This window comes from Cyprinodon tularosa, unplaced genomic scaffold (assembly GCF_016077235.1).
Source record: "Cyprinodon tularosa strain WSP-4 unplaced genomic scaffold, ASM1607723v1 ctg1304, whole genome shotgun sequence".
In the NCBI taxonomy this organism is placed as follows: Eukaryota; Metazoa; Chordata; class Actinopteri; order Cyprinodontiformes; family Cyprinodontidae; genus Cyprinodon; species Cyprinodon tularosa.
Window position 1 is genome coordinate 53,510 of NW_024038120.1, and position 23,130 is coordinate 76,639.

The window sequence follows — 23,130 nt, forward strand, 5'->3', positions numbered from 1 at the left end:
ATGGCTCTATAGTTCTATGGCTCCATGGCTCTATAGTTCTATGGTTCCATGGCTCTATAGTTCAATAGTTCTATGGCTCCATGGCTCTATAGTTCTATGGTCCAATGGCTCTATAGTTCTATGGCTCCATGGCTCTATAGTTCTATGGCTCCATGGCTCTATAGTTCTATGGTTCCATGGCTCTATAGTTCTATGGTCCAATGGCTCCATGGCTCTATAGTTCTATGGTTCCATGGCTCTATAGTTCTATGGTCCAATGGCTCCATGGCTCTATAGTTCTATGGTTCCATGGCTCTATAGTTCTATGGCTCCATGGCTCTATAGTTCTATGGTCCAATGGCTCCATGGCTCTATAGTTCTATGGTTCCATGGCTCTATAGTTCAATAGTTCTATGGCTCCATGGCTCTATAGTTCTATGGTCCAATGGCTCTATAGTTCTATGGCTCCATGGCTCTATAGTTCTATGGCTCCATGGCTCTATAGTTCTATGGTTCCATGGCTCTATAGTTCTATGGGTTCATGCCTCCATAGTTCTTTGGTACCATGGCTCAGTAGTGCTATGGTTCCATGGTTCTATTGCTCTATAGTTCTATGGTTTAATGGTTCCATGGCTTTATAGTTATATGGCTCCATGGCTCTATAGTTCTATTGTACCCTGGCTCTACAGTTCTATGGTAAAGTGGTTCTATAATTCTATGGTTCCATAAAGTTATGGTTCCATGGCACTATAGTTCTAGGATTCCATGGTTTTATAATTCCATGGCTCTATAGTTCTATGGTTCCCTGGTTCTATAGTTTATGGTTCCATGGCTTTATAGTTCTATGGGTTCATGCCTCCATAGTTCTTTGGTACCATGGCTCAGTAGTGCTATGGTTCCATTGTTCTATTGCTCTAAAGTTCTATGGTTTAATGGTTCCATGGCTTTATAGTTATATGGTTCAATGGCTCTATAGTTCAATTGTACCCTGGGTCTATGGCTCCATGAGTCTGTAGTTATATGGTTCCTTGGATCTAAAGTTCTATGGTTCCATGGGTCTATAGTTCTATCGTTCCATGGTCCCATGGTTCTATGGCTCTATAGTTCTATTGTAGACTGGTTCTATGGCTCCATGAGTCTATAGTCATATGGTTCCATGGCTCTATAGTTCTATTGTTCCATGACTGTATAGTTCTATGGTTCCATGGGTATATAGTTTTGTGGCTCCATGGTTCCATGGTTCTATGGCTCTATAGTTCTATGGTTCTATGGCTCTATAGTTCTATGGTTCCATGACTGTATAGTTCTATGGTTCCATGACTGTATAGTTCTATGGTTCCATGGGTATATAGTTTTGTGGCTCCATGGTTCCATGGTTCTATGGCTCTATAGTTCTATGGTTCTATGGCTCTATAGTTCTATGGTTCCATGACTGTATAGTTCTATGGTTCCATGACTGTATAGTTCTATGGTTCCATGGCTCTATAATTCTATGGTTCCATTGCTATATTTTTCTATAGTTCTATGTTCCCATGGTTCTAAGGGTTCAGCTTCAAAATGACTTTCTGAAGTAGTAGATAGAGCACACAAACGAGCGGCAGTTCAGTTCCTAATTTTCTTAGTTTTTGCTAAATGTTTGCATTTTTTATATCCTCCACCTGCTTTGGTCACCAGTGAGATCTGCAGACAGAAGAAGACGCAACCAAAAACAGGTTTTCTCCTTTCTGCTTAATTGCAAAAGCAAATCATTTTGCACCTTCTCTACAGTCTTGTCCACCCATTAAAAACAGCAGTTTATGAGGCAACTTAACCTGCTGAGGATCAAACCAATACTGTTTATAGACCAATAACTTTCAGTTTTCCTCACTAAACACCTCTGATGACTTTATTCACAAGAGTCAGAGTCAAGGGGGTTAGAAGAAGTAGAGTTGTGTGGCTACACTCCAGCCAGAGCAGACGTCTAGACTAAGATGATTGAAAGCTGAAGCAGAGGACAGGTATAGGTGACATCACAGAGGGGGGGACGGCTAGCCTGGAGCTGCCTTACCTCCCTCTTGCAGTGCAGGAAGGTGTGATACTTGTAGTGGTGCAGAGAATGGTACAGGCTGTAGATCCGGCAGGTTTCCATGGAGAGCTTCATATCCTGGGGAGGGAAAGAGGAAAGCTTAGGCAGATTTATCCATCATTTAGTTTACACCAGTTTAAAGATTGTTAAGAACAGCTCTCTGAACAATTTCTTTTTTATTTTAAGGTGCAGCCTTAAAAATCTATATAAAAACAGTAATATAAACATATGACAGTTCTAACATTTCAGTTTTTTTTTCTTTTTTTATATAATAATAAAATATAATAACATACAATACATGAACCTATTTAATATAACAGTTGATCAGTGTGATGGCGGTGGAGAAGAAGCTGCTGCAGAACCTGCTGGTCCTGCATTGAATGCTGTGAAGCCTCTTCCCAGAGGGCAGCAGGGAGAACAGTCCATGGTGGGGGGGTCATTGATGATGTCACGGGCTCGGGACACGCAGCGCTGGGATGAAATGTCTTTAATGGAGGGAAGAGGAGACAGCTGCTCAGAACGCTCTCTATGGGGCTTCTGGAGAAGGTGGGGAGGATGGGGGGGGGGCAGGTGGGCTCTCCTCATCCTCCGCAGGAAGTCCAAGCGCGACCAGTGAGGTGGTGTTTCCAGTCCAGGTGAGGGTGTCTGTGATGAATGTGGTGCTGCTGACCACCTCTACAGCTGAGCTGTTGATGAGCAGTGGAGCGTGGTCAGGCCGCTTCTTCCTGAAGTCCACCATGATCTCCTTGGTCTTCTCCACCTTCAGGATCAGGCTGTTATCTCTGCTCCACCAGCTGCTCCACCTCCTCTCTGTAGTCCAGGTCGTTGTCGTCTCTGATGAGGCCCACCGCCGTGGTGTCGTCTGCAAACTTCACCATGTGATCGGTGGTGAACCTGGGGACGCAGTCGTGTGTCATCAGGGTGAACGGCAGGGGGCTCAGGACGCAGCCCTGAGGGGAGGGGCTTAGACCGATGACATCAGAGGCGTTCTGTCCGACCCGGACTGACTGAGGTCTGTTGGTGAGGAAGTCTAGCAGCCAATAGCAGAGGGGTGTATTGAAGCCCAGCTGTTCCAGTTTGCCCATCAGATGCTGTGGGGTGATGGTGCTGAAAGCTGAACTGAAGTCCAGGAACAGCAGCCATCGTGGGTGTTCTTCTCCTCCAGGTGTGCCAGGCTCAGGTGGAGAGCAGCAGAGATGGCGTCCTCAGTGGAGCGGTTCCGCCGGTAGGCGAACTGGAACGGGTGGAATGTTGGCGGCAGACTGGAGACGATGTGTTCTTTAACCAGCCTTTGGAAGCACTTCATCATGATGGGAGTCAGAGCGACAGGCCGCTAATCATTGAGGGAGGCGACCTGAGGCTTCTTTGGGACTGGAATAATGGAGGCAGACTGGAAGCATGCTGGCACTATGGATTGGTTCCAGCCAGGTGTTAAAGATGTCTGTGAGGACACCAGCCAGCTGATCTGAACACTCCTTATACACCCGCCCAGGTATGTTATCAGGCTCTGGGGCTTTCCTTGGGTTGACTCTCCTCAGAGTTTTTTCACTTCAGCTACATCCAGGTTTAGTGCCTCCTCCCCCTGGTGTGGAACAGCTTTCACTGCTGGACGCTGTTTAGTGCCTCAAACCTTCCAAAGAATTGTTCAGTTTATTTAGGAAGTCCGTGTTTGCTGCATCTACCGGGGGAGAGGGTGTGTTGTAGTCTGTGATCATCCGAATGCCTTTCCACATCCTCCTGGTGATGCTGTCATTGTGGAAAAGATCCTGGATCTTCTGGCTGTGGTTCTGCTTCGCTGATCTGATGGTTTAAGTTTCCTCTCGCTGTCCTCACTGCCTCTTTATCATCAGACCTGAAAGCTGAGTTCGCTGCTTTTAGCGATTTCTGAACCTCTCCATTTATCCAGGGTGGTTGGTTGGCCCGGGTGGTGATGTTCTTTTTTATCCGGACGTCCTCAATGCATTTGTTAGTGTAGGCTGACACGGTCATGGCATACTCATCTATATTTTATAATTCAGTTCTATTCAGTTTATTTCTATAGCTCCAATTCCCATCATGTCATCTCAGGTCACTTTCCAGTTCACCAGATCAGGAAAACCAGCTGATTGCATCGACTCATTGACTCTTCAGCAATCCCTCACACTAAGCATGCTTGTAGCGACAGTGGAGAGGAAAAACTCCCTTTGAACAGGAAGAAACCTCCAGCAGAACCAGGCTCAGTGTGAGCGGCCATCTGCTGAGGCCCAGTGGGGTTCAAGGAGACAGAAGCAGCGTAACTATAGAGATAGCTCAGGATAATTCAATTCAATTCAATTCAGTTTATTTATATAGCGCCAAATTCACAACACATGTCATCTCAAGGCACTTTACAGTTCAACCAGATCAAATTGATACAAAGTTTTCTATCTAAGGAAAACCAGTTGATTGCATTGACTCATTGACTCAAATACAATCCCCCACACTAAGCATGCTTGTAGCGACAGTGGAGAGGAAAAACTCCCTTTTAACAGGAAGAAACCTCCAGCAGAACCAGGCTCAGTGTGAGCGGCCATCTGCCGAGGCCGACTGGGGTTCAAGGAGACAGAAGCAGAGATACAAAAAGCAGCTGTAAAAGGCGGCCCCGTCCAGGAAACACACAGCCAGGCAGACGAGCTCCAAGGCAGCTCCCATGCCAGAGGACGAAGAAAGCACATCCACTCAGTCACGGTCAGAGAAACAGGACCACACTGGAAAACAGGCCGATCTCCAACATCTATAAACAAGGGTGTTGATAGAAGCAGCACAGCTGATGTTTCTTTCCAGGATGACGTCACAGCCAAACAGGAACAGACGAGGCAAAGCTACTCTGAGGAAAAGCAGAGAGAGCAGAAGGTTAGAGATTGAACTAACAGATTCTGCAGAATAGGAGAACAGAGAGAGAATGAAGCAGAATGATGAAATGGGGGTCCCTATGTCCTCCAAAAGTCTAAGCCTATAGCAGCATAACTATAGAGATAGCTCAGGATAACCTGAGCCACTCTAACTATAAGCTTTATCAAAAAGGAAAGTTTTAAGCCTAGCCTTAAAAGTAGACAGGGTGTCTGCCTCACGGACTAAAACTGGTAGTTGGTTCCACAGGAGAGGAGCCTGATAACTAAAAGATCTGCCTCCCATTCTACTTTTAGAAATTCTAGGAACCACTAGTAAACCTGCAGATTGAGAGCGAAGTGCTCTGTTAGGAACATAAGGAACAATCAGATCTCTGATATCAGATGGAGCTTGGCCATTTAAGGCTTTATATGTGAGAAGGAGGATTTTAAATTCTATTCTTGATTTAACAGGAAGCCAATGAAGAGAAGCCAGGACAGGCGAGATATGATCTCTCTTTTTAATTTTCATTAGAACTCTGGCTGCAGCATTTTGGATCAGCTGAAGGCTTTTAACTACAGTTTGTGGACTTCCTGATAGTAAAGAATTACAATAGTCCAGCCTTGAAGTAACAAATGCATGGACTAGTTTCTCAGCATCACCCCTGGACAGGATATTTCTAATTTTTGCAATGTTCCTCAGATGAAAGAAGGAAATTCTAGAAACCTCTTTGATGTGGGATTTAAATGACAGGTCCTGATCAAAAACAACACCAAGATTTTTTACTTTATTATCTGAAATCAGTTTAATCCCATCCAAATGAAGTGACTGGCTAATCAGTTTCTTTTTCAGAGACTCTGGTCCAAAGACTATAACTTCTGTTTTGTCTGCATTCAGAAGCAGAAAGTTAAGAGTCATCCAGGTTTTTATGTCTTCAAGACATGCCTGTAATCTATGTAATGGGTTAGCTTCATCTGGATTTATAGACAGATATAGCTGGGTATCATCAGCATAACAGTGGAAATTAATCCCATGCTGTCTAATAATTCTACCAATTGGGAGCATGTATAAAGTAAAGAGAATTGGTCCTAGCACTGATCCCTGTGGTACTCCACAGGTAACCTTTGAGCATGTTGAAGATCTATCATTAACATGAACAAACTGAATTCGATCAGATAGATCAGATTTAAACCAGTCTAGTGCTGTTCCTTTAATTCCAACAAAATATTCAAGTCTTTCTAAAAGAATATTATGGTCAACTGTATCAAATGCAGCACTAAGATCCAACAGGACGAGCACAGATACAAGTCCATTATCTGAGGCCATGAGAATATCATTAGTGACTTTCACCAGAGCTGTTTCAGTGCTATGATGAGCTCTAAAGCCAGACTGAAACTCTTCAAAAAGTTCATTATGGTGGAAGTGATCGCAAACTTGTTTGGCAACTACTTTCTCAAGAATTTTGGATAAGAAAGGAAGATTGGATATAGGTCTATAATTGACCAAGTCATCTGGGTCAAGAGACGGTTTCTTAAGCAGAGGTTTAATTACAGCAACCTTAAAAGCTTTAGGTACATATCCCTGTAACAGAGATAGATTAATCACATCTAAAATGGAGGAGGAGATCAAAGGGAATACCTCCTTAAATAACCTGGTTGGAACTGGATCTAACATACAAGTTGAAGGCTTAGATGAAGACAATAATTTTGCTAATTCAGAGAGTTCAACTGGATCAAAGCAGTCTAAACCCAGTTCAGATTCCATGACTACCTCAGGTACAATCGCGGATAGAGGAGTGCTTATGATCTTATTTTTAATAAGATCAATCTTATTTATAAAGAATCCCATAAAGTCATTGCTGCTAAGAGCAGGTGGAATGGACGGTTCAACAGAGCTATGGCTCTGGGTGAGTTTGGCAACTGTATTAAAAAGAAATCTAGGATTATTCTTATTCTCCTCTATTAATGAGGAGAAGTATGCTGCTCTTGCTTTACAAAGGGTCCTCTTATACAGCAGTAAACCATTTTTCCAGACTAGGAAGGACTCTCGCAGGCCTGTGGAGCGATATTTTCTCTCCAGTTTCCTAGCATTTTGCTTCAAAGTACGCAGCTCTGCATTAAACCAAGGAGCAAGCTTTCTATTTTTAACGGTTTTCATTTTCAAAGGAGCTGCGTTGTCTAAGGCAATACGCAGAGAAATAGCAACCCCATCAACAAAATCATCAACCTGTGAAGGGGAATAAGCTAAACTTTTGCATAAGTGTCATATGTTGCTGCAGCCTAGAAGATGTTCCAGTCAGAGCATTCAAACAGTCTTGGAGTGTCTCCATGGCGCCCTCAGACCACACTCTGACCTCTTTAACTGTCGGTTTAGCCCTGATCAGCTGGGGCTAATATGCAGGGACGAGCATGACAGAGAGGTGATCTGATGACCCGAGGTGGGGGTGGGGCTGCTCTGAATGCATCTTTGATGTTAGAGTAAACCAGGTCTAAATTGTTTTCACCCCGAGTTGCAAAGTCCACATGTTGGTAGAAATGAGGGAGAACAGTCTTCCAGTTAGCCTGGTTAAAATCCCCAGCAATGATGAAAACAGCCTCTGTGTGCAGATTGGAGCTCAGAGATAGCCTGGTATAGAGTCTTCATGGCCTCTTTAGTGTTAGCGCTGGGGGGGGGCATAAACAGCAGTGATGCTAACCACACTGAACTCTCTGGGCAGATAGAACGGCCTGCAGTGAACAGTCAGAAACTCTATGTCTGGAGAGCAGAAGCTGGAGACTGATCCAGCATTTTTATACCAGCTATTGTTGATGTAAACACAGAGCCCGCCCCCCCGAGTCTTAACGCTTAGTTCTTTGTTCCTATCGGTGCGGTATAGCGTTAGCCCCTCCAGGGTAATAGCCTTGTCCGGTATTGCTGGATGCAGCCATGACTCTGTCAGAATGATGGTGCAGCAGTTACTAATCTCCTTCTTTGATGAGAGTTCCAGTCGGAGATTATCCATTTTGTTATCCAATGAGCGGATGTTGGAGAGCAGGATTGATGGAAGCGGAGGACTGTAGGGATTTCTCTGCAGCCTCGTTTTCTCTGTCTCGCACATCTCTTCGTCCTACCGTTATGTTCTGCTGCTGTTTTGTTTAGATCCGTCCGTAGCACTCCGCAGCTTTTTAAACGGTCAAAAATGTCAGGATTTAAAACATTTTGTGACCGTAGCTCCAGCAGGCGTTGGCGATCATAGATGCTGGTTTGATGTCTACTCTGTATCGTATTAAGCGGCATATTTTGTGAAATTATTTGAGTTGTCGAGAGGAGCCGTTCTTGGCCGCCGCTTTGGTTGATTGATGATAGATTGATTGATTAACCTTATTGATCTCACTGTGGAGAAATGTACTTGTTACATCAGCTCAATAGTCAAACAGAAGAAGAAGGTGCCGAAAGAAAAAAAGGTGCATGGGATATATACAGTATATACAGTGCGTCAGTAACTGATGATTCTCCATTGCAGCAGTCATTGCGGTTGTAGTGTGGCATTGTAGCGTCCGGTTGCAGCAGGGATCTGTTCTCTTTCTATCTCCATATTCTTCACAGGGAACTATGGTCTCTATCTAACCCAGAAACCCAGTCAGTCGTAAAACATGTCCCCTCATCACTTCCTCATTTAGGTGGACCTACCTAAGGATTCTCAGGTAAACATTTCTCAGCCCATGTTGTGAATTATGATCAGCAGGTCAGTCTGGATGGGCTGATACTGTGTGAAAGGTCCACCCTGCCTGCAGAACCGTCTGCGGCTGTGATGAAGTACTCATGTTGTTTGGGTCCAGTCTTCTGTGCCTGAGGTCTGTCAGGCCTTTAATCCACAAACAGACCCACTGATTTCCTGCGGACGTCGTTTATTCAGATGTAGCTTTGAAAAGAAGAGCTTCTGATGGAAACCATCTGTTTCCTCTGAACGCCAGGCTAACCTTTAATAGCTAAACTACAGCCAGCGCAGACGCGCCATGATCAGCTCCTGGGAGCCACTTCCTCAAACTGGAGTCTTCTTAGTTTTCACTCACTTATATAAACACTATTTTGGTGCAGACTTTGGTAAAGTGGGCTATTATTGCTCTGCTGGTCTGATCATTACCTTCCATCATGTGACGTATTTCTGTGGACGGAGCTCAGGGAGAGGCAGAAATATTCCGTCCCCAGCACTTAAACAACGGTCGCTAGTTAGTTTATTCTTTTTTCTCCTTTTTTTTTTTTAATACAGCTTTAGGAAATCAGAAATGTCTGAATATGTAACCTAAGGTTTTTCTACTTCATGGGGTCATAATATTTACCTAAAGAAGTCAAGTTAATGGACGGAACCAGATGGGTTGATTCATCCAAACCAGCTGATGGAAGGACGAATGCCTCTGGCTGAATGCTGTGATATCTAGTTCTATGGTCGATATGCTCCATGGTCCAGAATGCTGTGATATGCTGCCGCTTTAGATCAGTGGAAACAGAGGAACCATCTGACCACAAACTGCACTAGCATAGCTGAGGTCCGGCTGTTAGCTCTGACCTCACCGTGATGTAGACAGATAAAAGACCTTTGATTTATTTCCACTGGCCAGCATTCTGCATGTGAACTAAAATCAGACCAAAGATCCAGATATGCAAGCATGATCCGATCTGAGCTTCTGCTGTCAGGGTTGGACATAAACCTGGAACCCAGCATCACCTCCTCACCTGTTGCTTAGCAACACTCTTCTTGACCCGACTGAGGGTCTTACGGCTGTAATCCTCCCCGCCCAGATGGACCCGCACTGCTCCAGACTCCAGAGGGTCAGCTGTCATGTTGGGATAGGTGTGCAGAGCCTCCTGGAAGAAAGGAGGGGGGGGGGGGGGGGGGGGTCAGCTAAGCAAGTAAGAGAACCACAGAAGAAGAATGTGAGGATGTACCTGATGCTGTGCGCTCATGCTGATTCTTCTTAACAGCATCTCCTTCTGGTCTTTCAGCAAGCTGTCGATCTTCCTCATGGGGGGAAGGTAGAGCTCATCTGAGCCGTGAGAGAAGAGAAGAAACGTTTCAGTCAAACCTCTGCAAAGCTAGACTAACAACAACTTCCAGGATCTATGAAGTCATTAACATGGAGCAGCAGTTCTAATCTGCACAGGTTAGACATTCTACATACAGACCTAAACATGAAAAGAGATGTTTTCAGCATCATGAGGTTCTGGGATGATTATGGATGGATATGTGAGTGCCATGTTAGCCAGCTTCCTCCATTCATGACCTGCTGAAAGTTATCAGCCTTAGATCTGAGGTGAAGCTGCAGAACATGGAGGCCGTGCTCCTCAGCCTTCCCCTGTCTCTCCACACTAAGGGCAGAGCTGATCCAACCCATCCTAACTCTCAGCACTGGGGTCTCCTCTGACCATGAAACGTTCCACCTGAGGTTATTTAGTTGGCATCTGCTGCAATCAGCTGGTTTTCCTCAGAACATTCCTGAACCCAGGAGCGTCCGTCTCCTGGATCCTCGAGGACCAAACTCAGGGCTGATATCCTGAGGCTCTAGATGTGTCCTTGGTTCAACACAGCGGAATCCAACAATGAGGACTGGAGGAATTTCCTGCATCCTGAGGAGGTAGTTCAGTCATTTTATTCAGGTGGTTAGATCCTAAAGGAAAGCGGCCCCTGAGGACAGCAGCTGTCCACCCTAGCTTTAACCATCCCTCTGAATGATGTGATCAAATTCTCTGGAAGGATGACGTGTTTGGAAATGGCTCTGAAATGGCAATAGATGAAAAGTTGTTGAACCGATGCTGATTCCTTAAAAACATTCATAAGTCCTCTAGTTTAACTCACCAATGAAACAATGAGATGGACGAAGTTCCTCAGCGTCCTGATGATGGACGCTGAGGAGCTTCGCTATGAGTCCCCGTGTCCTGGTCACTTGGAGACTTACCATCGGTGTCCTCCAAAGCTTGGATCATGTCAGGGTCGAGTGCTGTGCTCACCAGCATTTCCACGTAGCTCCTGAACATCTCCCTCATGTCGCGGCTGTTCACGCCTTCTTGTACGGGGCCTGGAGCGTGGAGACGCTTCAGTCAGGTTATGATACAGAGCAGTAGCTCCTGATTTAGTTTACAAGCTTTTACCAACAAATACATGATATTAGCACAGAGCTTTTCTAATGTTATTTATCATTTCTTTATTGTTTTTTTTTTTTTATATTCTAGGCAGTAAGTTCTGGCAAGGGCTGATTTAGGAAATTTGGGGCCCTCTGAATAGAGAACACATAAACAGCCCCATTCTCCAGATAGAGAAATGTTAATAGAATAGACATCCATTATCTGTTCTAGGTTGTGTCCCTCTCTTCTTGTCCCTTTTCTTCTTGTTTTCCTCTCTATGTTTTGTACTCAGCTGACTTTTCATGCTGTCTCTAAAGGAATGAAAGATTTTTTCCAAGCACTAAGCTCACTTAGCTGATTGCTCCTTCCTGTGTTTCCAAAAAGGCCAAAGTAAATAACCCAGTCCTTCTTTTCACTGCAGACAAGCCATGATCTGCTTATCTGTTCTCCATTTTTCATTTGGATGAAATAATAGCTGCATGAATCATGACAGCAGACAAGATAGAGGAGAGCAGGAGGCGGGGTTACCAATCTACTCGCTCTGGAGAGCAGAGTTCGCTGCTTTTAGATGTTGTCTCCAAAGTCTCCAGTAGCAGAAAAAAGTCTCTAGATTTGGCGCTAGGAGCTTTTTAGAAATCAAAGTGCTAGAGGGGTCTGAAAAGTGGCTAAATATAGCGACTAAAGCGCTAAGTCGTTTAAGTGTTCTGACGGCTTTTTAAATTTTTTTTATTATAAACGTTCTGATGGCATTTTAACGGAAAGATTTTTATCAAAAACATAATTAATGTGCAGAGCCATTAAACATACATGGAAACAGAGTTTTATGGGCCCCCCAGGGACTTGGGGCCCTAGGAAACTGCCTCGTATTGCCTAATGGTAAATCCCCGCCTGACTTGTGGGGATGTATTTCTGCCTTCTTAGAACTTGGAATAGATCTAGGCTTGTTGCTCTGAAGCTCAGGAGAGGTTTTCTGTTGATACTTTTCTTCTGCAAATGTCCCAAACCATGAGAGGAAGGAAAAGCTAACTTTGCTGCAGCTTTCTTTCCTCCATTCTTATACTTCCTGCAGAATTTCAGTGTACTTAATATTTTTTTTGGACAGATGTGTCCTGCTGCTATTTCCTCCCAGTAGCCCCGTTCCCCCCTGTTTAGGACCAAGGTGTGAATTAAGTTAAGGGTTAAGATTAAGGGTTAGAAATGCCTGAGGCCTGTTCCTAAAGCAGGTTTAACAAACTCAGACTAAATTCTGAATTGATCTATCCTCAGGTCAGAAAGTTTTCTAAGTAGATCCACTTAGTGTTGAAGACGTGCTGAACAAGAATGAAAAGCCATTATCAGTGGAGCACCAATTTGACGAGTTACCATGACAACAGACAACAGGAAGTGCCTATTTCATGGCACTGGAACTGGAGATTTTAATCCAAAAAAACAAAATAAAAAAATAGAATGTGTTTAAAAGCCAGAGGAAGATGGAAGATTGTTAGTCAAGTTAAAGCATTTATATGATGTGGCCTATGGCAGGCCGTTTTTATATTTATTAAAAGCACTCTCCTCTCTGTTGTTTCATATGTAGATCACTAAAATAAGATTCTTCCTGATCAAAATCACACTCCTAGAATGAATTTTAAAAATGTTTTCTAAATTACATTTTTGTAGCAGAAACTGAATTTGAGAATTATACTAGCAAGAATTACGTTTTCTATAACTAGAAATGTTTACAAATTTTAGGTGGCCATTTTGACATTTATCAGCATGACTGAAAATATATTTATGATATCTGAAATACATTTCTTCAAAATCAAAATAATGCAAATGCTGACCAGTAATAGGAATATGGAGATCTGAAATTAATTTCTAGACATCCAGAATGTTTATTCTAGATGTGAAGGGTGTCGTTTTTGTTTGAATGGTCATTTAATTGCAGATAAACCAGTTTCCTGCTTGAATGGTAGTGGATCTATTTAGGTGAGATCAGCGGCCAGCAGATGGAGATGAAGTCTAGAATGGTTGCTCTTACAGGAAGGACCTGTTCTTCATCTCATGGGTTCCTCCTCAGCCATCACTGTTCTCTCCCTGATATAATCCAGTTCTGTTAAAGAGGTCTGGAATGCTGCTAATGAGGACGGATTAGGTCTGAATTAAATAGCACTGAGAAACACAACTTCCTGATTGTAAAGGACATCTAGACGCGCTCTGAGAATCCACTCCTATGAAATACTTAATTCCCTGTGAATTAATGTCACTCATCCTTTGATTCGATCCTCGTCTGAAGGACAGCCTATTGTTGCCTTTTAACACCTAATGTCTCTAACGAACCGAGTGAATCATTTTTTTCATTGTTCGCTCAAAACTACGACAAAAATGTCCTGATTAAAATTAGGAAATAAAACAATGTGATTGGCTGTAAGGTGACAGAGGACACTCTGGGTTTAATGAACTAAACCTGGTGCTGACCAGGTTAACTGTTGGAGAATGTTACTATGGTAACAGAGACAGAGGATGAGGGAAACTCTGGGTTTCCCTCATTCAGGTTTAGAAAACTGACAACTGATTATGTTTAGGCTCTGGTTAGTGTCAGGTATGTCTGCTACACCTTAAATCTTCAATTGTACTTTCTGGCCTATTTTTTTAGGGAGAGTGAACAACATAAAGTCAGTAAGTCACCTGTTTAAGTCCTGCCTGCACTGCCTTGAACTTCCTGCTCTGGTTCTCCTTAAAAAAAAAAGTCGCTCATATTCAGAATCCAAACTTCTGAAAGTTCTTTAAATCTGAAATGATTCCATCCTGTTCAATAAATGATCAGTGTTTTTAATTCAGAGTAATTTTCATGTGAATGTGCTTTACTGGAGGCATCCATGTTTGTCAAAGAACACTACTGCCACCTACTGGTTAGTGACGTCACGGTGCGGACCGTTTTTAGAACAAACAGTTGAATGTCATTCATCATGTCCATAATAATGATATGAAGTCTGATCACCATCCTGATTAGCGTGACGGACATGAACGGCCACGCGGAACTGCTGACCTTCATCGTCACTGTGCCGGGAGGAGTCAGACTCGGAGGAGGAGGACGGTACCTCCTTCAGCCACGTCTTCCTCTTCTTTGGTGGAGGCTCAGCTCTGTCTTTTGAAGTCCTCTCTTCTTTTGGACTTCCCAGGCTGCCATCCTGTCCCCGTCTCTTTTCTCTTTCAGCATCTCTTTGCTCCCTTTCTTTCTGCTCCCTCTGCTTCTTTTCTCTTTGCCTCTCCTGTTGGAGGAATTCTGTCCTTCTCTCTTTCCGTTCAAACTCCTGCTGCTCTCTCTCTCTTCTCCGTCTTTCTCTCCACTCTTGTTCTCGTTTCTCTTGCTCTCTCTGTCTGTCCTTCTCCTCTGCTTCTCTCCTCTCTCTCTCTTTCTGCTCATTCTCTCTCTCCTTTTCACTGCTCTCCCTCCGTTCTCGTTCTCTAATAATTTTTTCTTTGTGCTCCCTCTCCTGTTTCTCCCTCTCCTCTCTCCTCTCTCTGGCTCTCTGCTCCTTCAGGTCTCGTTCTTTCTGTCTCTCCTTGTCTCTGTCTTCTCTCTCCGCTCGGGGCTGACTGTGGCTGCTCAGCAGCTGTTTGGCCAGAGACTGCCGTCTGTCAGACAGTAGGTTGGAAGGAAGGACAGACACAGAGTGAGTGCCTCTCCTCAGGCCCCGGATGTTAAACAGTGATTTGGGATCAAGTTGAATCCATAGATGTGAGAAGGACAGCCTGCCACCGTACCTTAGTGCCAGAGCAGTTCGATGCCATGGCTTCCGAGAACACACGCGCACGTAGTCCTTCTTGTTGACGTTCTCCAGGAACTTCACGTATAGACGCTGGTAGCACATTTTGGCATCTCCAAAGTAGCCAAGGTACTGACGAAAAACACAGAGAATCGTAACTGGACTGAAAAAGCTCATTATGTGTTATTAACCAGTTCAAACACTAACGTCAGATTTAAACTGGGATTTTATGTGACAGACCAACACAAAGAAGATCAAGGAAGATGATCTAAAAGATGTTTGTTTTGTCTAAACCGTCATTCTTGTTTCTTCACTATTAGTAGAATAACTGTTTATATGAACTTAGCAGTAATTGTCACGTCAGGGTTCAGCACCAAAGTGCATTGGAGCAACATTGTAGGTTTTAAGACTTTAGTGAGAAAGTGACAGCAGGTGAACAACCAGACATGAAGCAAAATTAATCAGTGCTGACAGCTAACAGAAGGACTGAATAATGGGCAAAACAGGCGGAAACAACAAGCAAAATATGGAGACACAGGTGAACATCCACTAATTACCAGAAACCTCTGGCTGAGGGAGAAAGGGTTTAAATTTCTTCCTCCTCAATTGATTCCTGATACAGTGACACCAGTGAAAGAAGGGAAGTCTGTTGCAGAGATGTTGGAAGCCCCCCCCCACCGTACAAACCTGACGCCAAAGAGCAGAAAGCCCTGGAGAACTCAGTGGTAAAGTGGATTGGGTGTTCTTGTTATGTTTCTTGTTTTCTTTCCCCTTCTGCTCTGTGCTGCCACTGCTCAGCCTAATTGCCACTGATTCCTCTCACCTGTTTGCCAGCCTTCTTAAGCAGGCCTCTGTCTAGTTGACAGTGCCAGATTGCCTGAAAGCCTTGGCTATCCAGCATTTTTCTGTCTGTCTACCTGATCCTGACCTGTTTCTGCCTCCTGATTTTTTAAGCCTGCCTAGCCCTCGTTGGAGCTGTTTTTTGTGCCGCCTGGATCCCTGACCTGTTTCTGTGCCCTGACCTTGTCCCTGGATTCTGTTTTGGATTCTCTGAAAATCTGATCATCTGGCTCTGACCCTGGACCTCCTTTGACCAAGATAGTCTGCCGAGCCTCAGTGAGAATTCTGTGTCAAGCAACCAAAGTTTTCTGGACCCAAGACACCCCACCTGGATATTAAGAAAGGTTAGTGGCTTAGCAGTCTGGACCTATCTCAGCCACTAACCTGTTCTCTCCCCTCCAGAGGCTCTGGCTCCCCCTGATCCTGAAAAACCTGCATTATTCCCTCAATAAATCTGTTAAAGTTATTTCCTGTTGTGTTCTGGTAGTTTCTGGGTCCTCAGTCTGAATCCTAACAGTTCTGGCCTGCCTGCAAGGACCAATGAGGATGAAGACTTTGTGATGAAACAAGCCGACAAAAGGTTCAATGTGTGCAAAGGGATATATGTTAAAAAGAGGATCAGTGTGTGGAGAAGTTTTATTATTTACAGTGTTGACTAAAATTTGACTAAGATTGATTTAAAAAAAGCTGAAGAAATGAACACTGCAGTGATCACAGTGTGAACTCACAGCCTTTTGTAATGAGAGGCAGTAAACATCATTGCCTCACATCCAGAGCCCCCCCCCCCTCACAGATTAACAGCTGTAACTTGGCTGAAGTAAGAAGCTTTGCATCGTTTTAAAAAAACCTGTTATCTGGAGATTCTTGACTCAATTTATTTTTCAAGATTTAGATTTCATAAATGAGAAAATACAGATACGTTTAATTCATGATGTAACTCTATGATGCCCGTATTTTGTTCATTTATACCTTTAGATGTGATTTTTTACAGATACCCGCCGGATACCCAGTGCTGTATGAACCTGGTAGAGATGTATCCCAGCAGAACCACAGCTATAACTGGGAATCAAGGTGTTTCTAAGAAGTGGAATTCATGGTGGCCAAAGATTAAACACTATTTTCACACATAATATGACACAAACAAAGAAATTCCTCCTGTTCATCAACTTCATCAGTCTTCCCTGCTTTAAGTTGATCAGTCGCATAAAATCCTCTAAATATGAATTAAATTCTGAGGAATTCAGGAGACAAAATTCATATTTTTTCAATATAACTTTAAAACGAGTAAACAAGAAAAACTTACATTGCTGGTTGCGCAGAACTGTCTTTGTCCATCTTTAATCTCTGGGCTGAATTTCTGGAGCAAAGCTTTCTGCACTCTCCAGATGGGTGGTGGTTCCCGGCCGGTCTGCAAAGCCATCTAGTAAAAAACACCAATATCAATGTCTTTTATGGGGCCTCGAATTCCTGGCTGTAGTTTGAAGTCTTAAGGGCTTGGTCGTCGTGACGTCTGCACTTTGCATCGCCGCCATGTTGAATGCCTCTTTTACCGCGGCTCAGACTACTGCCTATGACTACCGCGTACTGTACTCCCTCTCAGCCGTGTTTTAATGTGATTAATTTCACCTTAACTTGGTTTCAACCATGGTGAACCGTTGCCGTATTGTGGGCTGTAACAGCTCAACACTTGATCGCCATGGAAACATAGAAAATGGGTTAACTTTCCACCGCTTTCCTGCCTGGAGGCGTAACCACGGAGACCAAGCGTCAGAGATAAAGAGTCGTCGGCTAGCTTGGATCGCAGCTGTAAGACGACCAAAATAACTTTCCACAGTATTCCAATGTCATTGAGAGTGTGTTCCCTGCATTTTCATTCTGGTAAGTTAAAGATGCACGGTTTTATTCTATAGCCTACATTGTTTCTTTCCTTCAAAGTTGGGATCTTTTACGGGAAATAATAAAAACGGCAGCGGGAAAAGGCTCAAATACGTGAGAAACCCGGAGGGTTGGCAGTTAACGTTACTAACTACACCTTTGAAACACATAGCAGCTAGTTAAAAGTACATTACATGCGTGAGTGCTTGTTAGCACTAGCGGTTAGCAGTTGCTAAACTAGCAGGTTCCAGAGCCCGTCTGATCACAGCTTACCTTCGTACGGATTACTGTGTTCCCACTGTTTGCTGGCTTTATGATCTGCAGCTCCTGAACCCATCCATTCATGAACTGCACATGAGACTCCAAGGACTTGTAGCTTCAGAACTGTTTTGAAGTATAGGCGCTCACTCATCGGTGCTCCACTCATTGTTTGGAACTTCATATGGATCCAAATGATTAATAATGCTGATTTTGTCAACATGCCGGTCCCTGGCTTCTCTATTTAATGTGTCCCGGTAAATTCCAGATCCTTTTCGGGATTTTAACATCTTTTTTCTCTCTACTTCTACGTCTCTTCTTTCAACAACAACGTTGTATCAGAGTTATGTTTACGTTCGCGTAGCCGTCAATATGGCCGCCACGTCCCACAATGCAACGCGGATCCCGAGCCCTATAGCTCTGACTTGCTTACAAATTAGTATAAAATAAATTCTCTGTCAATTCTATTCATTTAGCCAGCAGAACTAATGTTAGTAATCTTAAATCTGATTGATTGCCACCAACAGGAAGGCTGGTCAGATTGTTTATATAGGAATAAAACTGCAAAGTTTGAAGTATCTTTGAAGCTGGGCGGTTACCTTAAGAGTCCCGATATCTTCAGTTCGAACCACAAATTCATCTCGCTCACGAAAGATTCCCTCTCCTCCACTTTCACTGTCCTCCTCTTCGCTCTCCCCAGCAATGGCGGCGTCAGCCTGCTTCTTTGCCAGGTGCAGAGAGGTGAGGCGCTGCGAGGTCTCCTCTGGGGTCGGAGGTGACGGTGGCTCGGAGGAAGACGAGGAAGCAGACGGTGAAGAAGGCACCCCAGCTTCCAAATCCTGGTCCTGATCAGAGGACGAAGGGGGCGGTGTGGTGGAAGGAGGTGGAATGGAGCGGGGGAGGCTGGAGAGCGGGGATGATAGGATGGCTGGGGGGGAGGTGGAGGGCGGTGGGGAGGTGCCTGCAGTGGAAGCCTGGTGATATGATAACGGCTGGGCCTCCGCAGTCCAGTATTTACGGTTGGCTTCATCCTCGCCCTGCTGGATGGGCAGCGATGAGGTGGTGAACAAGCTTAAGGAGGGGAGGGATGAGGCTGTGGAATAGGTGAGGGGTGAGGCTGAGACCGAGAGGGGCTGAGATGGGGATGTGGGGGCGAGCACTGGTTCTGATGGAGGATCTGAAAAACAAGATTTTCCAGTGAAAAGCAAACATCAATATTAAACATTAAGCGGAGCCGCTATGGCCCGCCCCATTCATCCAGGGTCTGTGCTGCTGGCTGTCACCATGGAGATCTGAGAGAGAGCAGGGAATTTATTTTCCAAAGTTTTGCAGCAGCACTGCACACTGATGGCAGGTATAAACTCTATTAGTAGGAGAAAGGAACCTTATCGGCTCATGTGAAATAAAACAACTTGGAGGCACAGATACAGTGGAACATCTAGATCAATCAAACTGTAGCCGTCAATCAAGGTTATTTAATCCATTTTTCACTTAGTAACAGCCACAGACCCTGGATTCACAAAAATACTGTTTAGTAGATAATTTGTTTCTTTTATGAAAGAGTCGCCAGCAGACGTTCTCCATGCAGTGGCTTAACGACAGCAAAACAGAAGGAAAACTTTCCTAATCCTAACTTGAATCCAATGAGAAGAAAGACGGGACAGAGGAATGGCTGCAGACCTGTTTACCGGAAATGGTAGCTCCTCACAGGGGTATGATTCCACTCAAAATCTATTTTAAAATCTGCAAGTAACACATTCTAAAAGCCAACTCATCCAATACTGAATCTTGGTCAAAGTCTCCTGCCCATCAGTATGTGACACACCAGGGGTCCCCTTCTCATCACATATTAAGACGCAGGGTAGCTGAAAGGTGACGGACATTGTTTCAGGTGAGGATGCTAACGTACGGCAGCTTTAGGAGTCTGCAGTAAAAATTATATCAGTGTGTGTTCAAGCTTAAGGAGTCAGGCTTAGGGTAAAGGAGGGGTTAGTGGCAGTGGTTAGTGTTGGAGCTACCCTCCAGGGTCTGTCCTGTGGGCTGTCTGGCCTGGATGAGGGATTGGGGGCTAGGGAGGATTGAAGCAAGGACCGGGAAGGTAGGGTTGGTGCCGGCTTGGTGCTCGGGGGGGTCTTCACAACCACTTTTGAGCTTTTCCCCATAGATAAACATTACACACACAAGCTTACCCTCACAAACACCTACAGGTGCTTGGATCCGGTTACGTACTCAGCAATTTTTATCTTCAGCCACTTTATTCATTTCATATTGATTCAGGGTGGATATATTTCAGTGATGGTATCAAGATAATGCTGTATCTGTATCTGTAGTTCTATATCAGTTGCTTGAGCTGTTCTTTTTACATACAAGACAACAATTCTTATTGCTACATTGCCAGGTAGGATGAGGATGCTAACGGCTGGTAGCTTTAGGAGTCTGCAGTAGCATGTATGGCAGTGTTTCTTCAGGTTAGGGGGTTATGCTTAGGGTAAGGGAGGGGATAATGGCAGCGAGATTTTACTTTGGAGTTCATGGAACATTTCCTCTAGTTTCTGCCACCACATTTCACACACCCTGGGCATAAAACAATGAGGAGAGGGGTATGCCGTGTGCGTCACTATGTGACATGCAGCGGGACCAAAATTTGATTAGTCAGAGGTTATGGCTCCAAATGCACAGCCTGAATATTCTCTCTCCTATAGAAATATAGAAGTAGACCTGAACCCATCCTGTGACAGGTCTGATGAAACATTAGTGATGGTAAGTTCACTCTGCTGGTCAAGGTTAATTTTACATTTCTAAAGGTAAATGAGGCTTTCTATCTAAGGCTGGTCAGTAGATCAGCTTTGTGCAGGCTGTAAACCTGTCTTTATAAAGCCAGAGCTTTAGTAGATCTGGGTCTTACAGGTACAGGCTTTGCTCTCCTGGATCAGTGCATGACCCAAACAGCAGAGTAATCCCTCAGCTCATCCTTCTGCATTACCTTCAGCTTTCGGAGCATCCAAACTTTCAGTCAGTTTCTCCTCTTCTTGGCTGTCATGGTCTCCTGTCTCTTTCATTATCTCTTTATTCTCAGTTTGCTCCTCCTCCTCTTCTTCTTCACCTTGTTGTTCGTGATCTCCCTCCTCGGTTTTTAGTCTGCTTGGCGGTGGGGTGATCAAATCCTGCTCCTCGCCCTGTACGTCATCCTGGCTTTGCGTCAGAGTCTGATTATTCATGTTCCCCACAGTGGGAGTGAGAGGAGGCAGGGCGGACAGAGGGGGGCTGAGAGACGGCTCCTGGGGTGTCGGGGGTGAGGGGCTAGGCGGGGTCTTGATGATGGTGGAGGCCATCACAGCAGCCAATGCATGCGGGGTGTCGTAGAGAGCCGATATGGCGGATGAGATACTTTTCTGCAAGTCCTGGTTTTTACTAACAGAGTCCTCCTCATCTGAGGAGAAAGATGGCAGCGTCTCTAGGTTCCGCTTCAGGTCGTCATCCAGAGGCTTGGAGGGACTAGAGCAGCCGCTAAGCGCTAAGTCATTCCCCCCACCCTGCCCCTCCTCATTGAATGCTTCTAGAGGTGGAGAAGGTAGTGGTAGGGATGGAGGGGATGAAGACAGAGGCCTGATCCCCCCCTTCAAAGAGGAACAGGCGTCCAGGGCTTCCAGTGTGAGGTCAGACTCCTTCCTTCCTGTCCTTAGGGAGTCCAGAAAAGACGCCATTAATCCAGGTCTGAAGTCAAAGTCTTTCTCCTCAGCCTGGAAAAAAGAAGATCTCATTAGTGCCTGTATTCAACATGTTGTGAAGACTTTTTTTTTTACCTTTATTTAACCAGGAAAAAAATCCCATTGAGATTAAAAAGCTCTTTTTCATATATACATAAGTATTATATATATATTATATAATACTTATATATAAGTAAAACAATTACAGATCATTGAGGCTGCTTCAAATTCTTTCACTTTCAACTTAAACTATTTTTAAGATAAAAACTCAGTCAACTTCCTGCTTCTTTGTAAAATATTCCCCCCAGAAGGAGCAGCGTAGCTAAAGGCTTTCTTCCCCAGGTCTGTTTGGGCAAAATGAACAGAGAACAACAGCTGATGGTGGATCTCAGGGCAGAAGAAGCCGCGCTTTACTGAAGAAGAAAGGTACAAAGGTAAGAGGGCAGTAATCCAAGAAGGGCCTCGGAAATAAAAGCATAGCAATGACACTGCCTTCTGGTAGAGAGGGAAGGCCATCCCACCTGAGAGGACAGGTACCAGTGATGTCATCGCTCTACAGTCTGTGATGAACCTTAATGCCGCATGGGGACCAGAGTCCAACATTTGAAGACAGGAAGAAGAAGCATTCTTATATAAAAGGTCACCAGAATCTAAGACCGATTAAAACGTGGCAGAGACAAGGCGCTTTTTACTCCAAAAGAAAAACGTCTTATTACGGAAGAAAAAGCCCAGTTTAACTTTTCATTTCTTAACAAGTTTATGAATCATTAAGGTTGTTATTAGCTCAATTCATTTTAATTTCAACTCAGTATATATAGCTCCAATTCACAGCCCAAGTCATATAAAATATCAGATTAAGTGGGATACCTGTAGGTGAGCAGAATGCCATTTTCTATCCAGTTACTTAGCATTGTGCTTTAAATTACTAACTCTAAATTAAACAAAGGAACCAGCATCCTATTATTGAAGTCCTTCTTTTTCAAAGTGGCTGCATTGTGAAGGGAATAAACTAGGCTTTTGCACTTTGCAGCACTGCTCAGCGACACAGAGCAAAGAGAAAGTGGAGAGGAGAACTTACATTTGAACAAAGCCAATAGTGTCTAAGATAGCATTAAAAGCTGCACCTAAGTTATCACATTCAATGTCACTATTTAACTTGGTCACAAACAAACATAACTGAACTAAAACTGTAAGAAGTTTGGGGGAAATGATCCAAATACTTGAGAAGAAACCATTCTGACATCATCATTACGCTATACAATACTGCTGAAGAAGAAAAGGATCAAGAGGGAATGGCATAGTTCATTTGAAGAAAGAGAACTCTGCCAAAGGTCACTTTCCACATCAAGGCTGTGACCTATCTATCTATCTATCTATCTATCTATCACATCAAAGGCATTGATGATCTATACTGTTAATTGGATGGATAGTTGAGGCCACCCCCAGCATGGAAGCACCCACCCTGGTGATGATCTTGTCCCCTTGATCTCATCCTATGCATGTGTTAGAGTGATAGAAGGTGATAGGAAGCATCAAAGATGGGGAGCAAAGAACTGGGGAACGGGGTTATCCTGTTCTCCACCCTCCAGCGGAGCAAGGCACCAGATGAGGACAACATCCCTGACCTCCAGCACAGACCCCACCCAAAGACAGGCAACCCTATGGACCCCAGGTTCCTGTATACCTACCCAGGCATGACGTAACCACCAGGCTG

General features: G+C 44.2%; 1 protein-coding gene across 1 annotated transcript in view; it reads right to left on the reverse strand.

Moving 5' to 3' along the window:
- Positions 1–23,130, reverse strand: part of LOC119778231 (proline-rich protein 12-like) — a 30,386-nt gene that overhangs the window by 1,270 nt on the left and 5,986 nt on the right. Inside the window, exons 3-11 of the mRNA XM_038277383.1 lie at positions 20,693–21,449; positions 18,309–18,886; positions 16,880–16,996; positions 14,735–14,868; positions 14,016–14,605; positions 10,825–10,944; positions 9,818–9,915; positions 9,605–9,736; positions 2,027–2,122 (exon numbers count right to left, since the gene is read on the reverse strand). Of these exons, the coding sequence (XP_038133311.1) occupies positions 2,027–2,122; positions 9,605–9,736; positions 9,818–9,915; positions 10,825–10,944; positions 14,016–14,605; positions 14,735–14,868; positions 16,880–16,996; positions 18,309–18,886; positions 20,693–21,449 (2,622 nt within the window). The remainder of the gene's footprint in view (positions 1–2,026; positions 2,123–9,604; positions 9,737–9,817; positions 9,916–10,824; positions 10,945–14,015; positions 14,606–14,734; positions 14,869–16,879; positions 16,997–18,308; positions 18,887–20,692; positions 21,450–23,130) is intronic.